Source organism: Athene cunicularia, assembly GCF_003259725.1.
Source record: "Athene cunicularia isolate RWA chromosome 5 unlocalized genomic scaffold, athCun1 chr5_part1, whole genome shotgun sequence".
Taxonomy (NCBI): domain Eukaryota; kingdom Metazoa; phylum Chordata; class Aves; order Strigiformes; family Strigidae; genus Athene; species Athene cunicularia.
Window position 1 is genome coordinate 3,783,203 of NW_020799101.1, and position 6,267 is coordinate 3,789,469.

Sequence of the window (6,267 nt, forward strand, 5' to 3'; positions counted from 1 at the left end):
TATTTTTATATATATATATATATATATATATATATATATATATATATATATGCAATTTTAAATTCCTGAGATATTTGAGCAACTAGGTGATATTAATTGGATGAGTCAATGTATTACCAGGCCATTTCTACTGTAAATATAACCGATTTCAGAAATCTTTTGAAAAACAACTTTTTAGACAACAGTTGTATAATTATCCATCCACTTTTATAACACAGTACCCTTCTTCCGTGTGTCTCAGTCATTAAGCTGCTTTATATCTCCACCTTACTCCCACAGCATGGAAGGATTATGGAAATGATCTGGCCACAAAACTGGTAAGTGTTGTCATTCTTTCCCTGACCCAGTTAAGCAAGCTGGTTGAAAAATCTTTGCTGTTTTTGGTTTTGCCAGGGAAAACCCACATTTTCTTTCAAGCTGATCCAACCTCAAACTTCCCCACCTGTTCTCCAGTCCAGGGATCAAACCAAAAAATCAATTACCCTGGGCAAATCTGGGTGTTCTCTCAAGCCCTGCAGGTGGTTTGAGAAACCCCCTGGCAGAGCGTGTCTCCATCCCCCTCTAGTGACAGACCCATGGAGAGGACCACAGCCCTGCACCAGTGCCAGCCGGCCAACCCCTTCGCATGGCCACGCAGAGGAAGGCAGCATCATTCCCTGCCACAAAAACTGAAACAACTTGTCTGTTTTTTTAAAAACACTACAAAATCACTAAGGACAGTTTTCACACAGGACAGGTTTCATTTACCAACTGGGCTTCTATTTGGTATTCTCCCTTAAAATTTAGGGCAGATCTGTCTTATTATTTATTATACACTATCCCAATCATGCTCTGGATAGAGAAGACTTCATTTCTTCTGTCAGTGAAGCATTGAATTATATTAATTTTTGGCAAACATTAATTAAGTATCCACCCAAGAGCCCTGTAGGGTAGGAGGGCTTTAATTACAGGACAGCAGCATGAGGATGAAAGCCAAACCTATTACCTGATCTTGTCTCTTCAGAGACCAAGGAACAAAACAGATGTGTATGTTCTTGTTTTTGTAGTTGTCCAGCAGTGCATTGGAGCACCATGACAGAGAGGACAAGTTCCAGTTTTCTAGGTTGGCAATAATCTGCCTTTTGCTTGAGACAGACCATCCTCTCTTTCAACCATCTCAGCCTCATTGGCTTTATGACCGGTAGTTTTGAGCTTAAATGAGCCTGGATTCCTACTGGAAACAATTTCTGTCTAAATGCTTTACACCTCCTCTCAGCTCATACATCTGTTTAATGAACGGAAAAAAAAGGCAAGAGGTGGTGAGAGAGGAAGGTATGATCATGTATGTAAGGAATGCATCACAGTACATAAGCACACAGCAGTGAAGTTAAGGTTGCAAAGGGGACTGGAATTCTTATGTTGTAGCTGCTAGACTCTGCCACTGCAATATTTTTGTATACTTATTATGTCATGTTAACTGCTGCATCCAAAATAGTAATAAAATGCATAATAAAAATAAGTCACAGCCTATTCACATCTAATTATGATTATGTACAACCACCTAAGGACCCTAATACACTCCTCTGTAAAAACTGCAAGGGCTTAAGTGGGTTAGCCATGTATTAAAACTTCAAACTTGAAATCTCTCTCTAGCGTTAAAGTAACAAACTTAAAATACTGGTATTTGCAATATTCTTTACAGACTGAGAAATATTACCTTTGGAAAACCCCAACTTTTGTGTAACAGTTCTTGCAATTTTAGATGTTGTTGCATCACTGTAAAGATACACTTCATCCACACTGTGCCAGTCCACATGGTTGCGACTCAACTTTAGACTATGAATAGCTGCAGTAAAAAGGAACAATATTTAATTTCGATGAGTAAGTTAAAAAAAAGCCTCTTAGAGAGAAAGAGAGAGAGGAGGGTATTTTGCATACAAGTTAAAATCTAGAGCTTCATTATACCTAAATCTGTATCATTTCTTACCTTTTTACATTTAGGATTAATCTGACCAGGACAAGCAGCAGTTTGGAGAACACCTCTGAGGACATTTCACACCATTCTCCTCTCACCCTCATTTTGGGATGGGAGGTTTCCAAAATATTCCCTCAGCTGAAAACAAAAACCAGGGGGTGGCAGGGCAACGCATGTTGAAATACTGCGAGTTGCTGTGACGCCCAGGTGGCTGTCCCCATGCACTCTCATCACTAGAAAAAGAACAATTTTACCCCTATCTTATCTCTCCTGTGTCTGTACAGCGAGATCCCTGGTTTTTGGCTGCACTCAGTGGTTACACAGAGCCTTTCAAGGGTCCATTACTAGAAGGCTCCATTGCATTTCTTTCCTTTCAGAAATATCTAGGAGCTGGAAACGCAGTTCACTGAGAAAGCCTCTGAATGAGTAATTTCTGGCACAGAACAGAATCTAGCTCTTTCACAAGCCACTAAGAGCTCTAGTGTTTTTTTGTGCAGTTATTGTGTTTTCCAGATTTGGAACTGATTGAGCTCTGGGACCAACCTCATGACACACTGCCTGATTGTCAGGATTAAGCACAGCAGACATTATAATGCAAGTCAGAACCTCTCATCTAAGGCTTAGAGCTTGCTTGAGAAAAGCAGTACCACTGCTGTATTGCTAGTAATTCAGATTTCACCTGAGATTGGAATCTGCTGCTTAGGTCTCATCTAACATGGAATGCACAACATTTGGAGAGCTGACAACAGCAATAGCCCTGTGACAGAAAAAAAAAGTGTTAAAGTGTCAACGATCTTGCTAAAAAGTTCAAAGTTATGGAAAACACCCAGAGGGGATGTTTTGTGGTTTGTTTTTTTTGGGGGGGTGTTGTTTTTTTTTTTTTCCATAACAAGTGGTGCTCTAACCCGTCTCCTGCTTGAAGCCACTCAAATAAGCTTTCTATACTCTTCAAAAAACATTCCGAGAAACCCTGTGCCATCACTATTTCATATTTTAAATCTGCTACAGCACAATGTTAAACTAGATATTGTGACCTTTCTCCTGTAGTATTTTTTTTCTTTGCTAAGGCAGGTAGACTTGACAGTCTGATGGAAAACTAAACGAAGTCTGTAAGAAAGAAGGGGATTAGAAAAGGATTGCCCCTTCTGTAAGAGTAGTCAATTGATTCACAAAAATAACTACAACTGTATTAGTGTTTTACACTGGCAGGCAAGAAGCCTAACTTTGAGGAGCAGGCATGTCATCTTAGGGTAATGGCTGGCCAGAGCAAGAAGCAATCTAGTGAGAACTCAATTAACACGTTTTCACAAACATCCTTGTAGGCGCAGAGATGAGTCCGTGTCCAGAAATCTCCATTTAGAACTGGAGAAGGAAAGGAAATTCCCAGCAAAACTTCCTCTTTCAGACTTGGAGACAAGGCAACAGACTGTGATGTCCTGAGACAGGCATGTAGCCTAGTGGCAAAGGCAAGGGACCTCCTTGCAGATGTCTCTGCAGTCTCCTCCATCCTCAGTTCCATGATCAGCGTAGACTCTTTACACATTGTCTAGCAGGTTTTTAAGAGCTGTTCCACCTGTATTCTGTAAAATCCCTCTCAGAGTATGTTCCTGGGGAGGCTGACCGAGAAGGCTGGAAGCTTGCTGCCTGTGGAGAGTGCTGTGTGCCATGTCCAAAGGATGCAGAGAGAGAGATGGACAGGCCTGTGGCGAGTCACTTATCACCACTGGAAGAACAGCAGTTTGGGGAGGAGCAATCCTCAAACTCTTTCTGGAATCAAGTGCACCCTCTCTATTGGAAAGAATATACAGAAAGAAGGTTTCTCCTACCTTGCATGACTTATTCTCTCTTGGGAAGAACAAATTCCTAGCTTTTAGGGCCTTCTTCAAAACCACATACATTGAAGGAGACATCAAAATGAACTACAGCACACGCAAGCACTGAGGAACTGCGAATGAACTATCCAACATATTTCTCTGCATATCTAATAACGTTTTCAAAGGGGAACCTGAAAAATCTGGTCTACTCTTAACACAAGCACCAGATGAAAATACCAGTAACCTTCAGCAGGACCATACTTCCCTGTCTCTTGACAACAGAGTAACTTACCTCTCTGAGATGTGTTATCGTGCACATTCAATTCAAGCTCAAATGCAATTTTTAAAGCACTTGGACTATACACCCTTGCTTTCTACCCAACACCCAGGGAAAAAAAAAAAAAAAAAGAAGAAAAAAAGTGTTTTTTTGTTCTTGCTTCTCAGTTTTCCTTCAACCAGAAAACATCAGGACTTTTTAGGGCAGTGGCAGTATCTTAAACATGAAAAGCATTTGCTTTTCAGAGAATCTACTAATTTGACTGTAAAATGATACACTTTACATTTTTAGTTGACATATTTACATTCTAATTTGCATCTCTTAGTGAATTTTGTTTACCAACACGTTCACTGCTTGGCTTTCAAGTGACAAGTGAACACTCCAGAGCAAAGTCCAAACCAGCAGTAGAGACTCAATCACTGAAGAACAGCGACTGCAGGACATTTCCAAGGCACCATCCACTCCGGTGCAGTATTTTGCACAAGTCTGGGTAACACCTTCCAGGGTGTCTGTCCTGCCAACCAGGAGCAGACACATTCCTTCAGAAGTTAACAAGAGTCACGTGGGTCAAAACAAACCAAGCTGGGTCTCCACCTTGGCACCCTACTTTGAAATCCTGTGGGATGCACTGTTTAAAAAGTCTGCCTCTGGATCAACACACCCATTGCCACCCTCTTACTGAGGTGGGGTGAGATTGTGTCTCCCCTTTTTAAATTTATATAAACACAGAGATGTCTGTTCATCCTCAGACCCCCGATGTGACCACAGAATCATGGCGTGGTTTGGGTTGGAAGGGACCTTCAAGATCATCTCGTTCCAACCCCCTTGCCATGGGCAGGGCCACCTTCCCCCAGCCCAGGTTGCCCAAAGCCCCGTCCAACCTGGCCTTGAACCCTTCCAGGGAGGGGGCAGCCACAGCTTCTCTGGGCAGCCTGTGCCAGGGCCTCACCCCCTCACAGGGAGGAATTTCTTCCTTACATCTCATCTAAATCTCCCCTCTTCCAGTTCAAAACTGTCACCCCTCATCCTATCCCTACATGCCTTGGTAAAAAGAGTCCCTCCCCCCTTTCAGCCCTGGGGGGCCGCTCTAAGCTCTCCCCAGAGCCTTCTCTCCTCCAGCTGAACCCCCCAACTCTCTCAGCCTGTCCTCACAGGGGGTGCTCCAGCCCCCCAGCATCTCCATGGCCTCCTCTGGCCCCGCTCGAGCAGGTCCGTGTCCTTCTGCTGTTGGTGCCCCAGAGCCGGACCCAGCCCTGCAGGGGGGTCTCCCAGAGCGGAGCAGAGGGGGAGAATCCCCCCCTCGCCCTGTGCCCACCCTGCTCTGGGTGCAGCCCAGCACACCGTTGCCTTTCTGGGCTGCCAGCGCACGGTGCTGGCTCACAGGCAGTTTTCCACCCACTCCTGGGGGCTGCTCTCCAGCCCCTCCTCGCCCAGGCTGGGTCTGTGCTGGGGATTGCCCCGACCCACGGGCAGGACCGTGCCCTTGGCCTTGTTGAACTCCACGAGGTTTGCAGGTCCCCCCTCTCCAGCCTGTCCAAGTCCCTCGGGATGGCGCATCCCTGCCCTCAGCGTGTCCCCACACACAGAGCTCTGGGTTGGCAGGGAACTTGCTGAGGTGCCTCCATCCCACTGTTGGTGTCACCGAAGATGTTAAGCAGCACCAGTCCTGGCATTGACCCCTGAGGTCCACCAGTGGAACAGAAATGCTCCTAAGAAGGGAAAATCTATCACTCTGAGCTCCAGGCCCTCTTACTGTGCAAGAATATCCCTTCAAAACAGGAGTTACAGCCCACATGATGACTGTCATTGCGCTTTCTCTGTCCTTACATAAGACTCTGTCCCAGTGATAACAATGTCTGGGGAGAAAAAAATGGCACACCCTTGCAGATTTGCATGGCAGAAACCCAACTGAGAGAAGAGCTGCCTAGCTGAGATCTGTCACAGGGATAAACAATCCACAAGCCATGTGTGCACGCACAGCTAGGCAGAGACAGTGGTTATCTGTCACTATGCACAGGAGATAATTTAGGTAAAAAAAAAAAAATATTGAACCTGCAATAAGGTACCTCTTCACAAGGGCCAACATCGTTCCGGAGACTGTGAAGAGATTCTCAAGGCTTTTGAGAGCCCAACCAAAAGGAGCTTCTGCTGCTGACAGTCCCAGGGTGTGTTAATAGTGAGGCAGGAAAAAAAAAAAAAAAAAATCTTTGGAAAGGATTTGA

General features: G+C 44.6%; 1 protein-coding gene across 1 annotated transcript in view; it reads right to left on the reverse strand.

Annotated features, from left to right (window-relative positions):
- The window catches only part of DDHD1 (DDHD domain containing 1), a 67,367-nt gene that overhangs the window by 35,832 nt on the left and 25,268 nt on the right, over positions 1-6,267 (reverse strand). Inside the window, exon 3 of the mRNA XM_026850017.1 lies at positions 1,697-1,825. Coding sequence (XP_026705818.1) covers positions 1,697-1,825 — 129 coding nt within the window. The remainder of the gene's footprint in view (positions 1-1,696; positions 1,826-6,267) is intronic.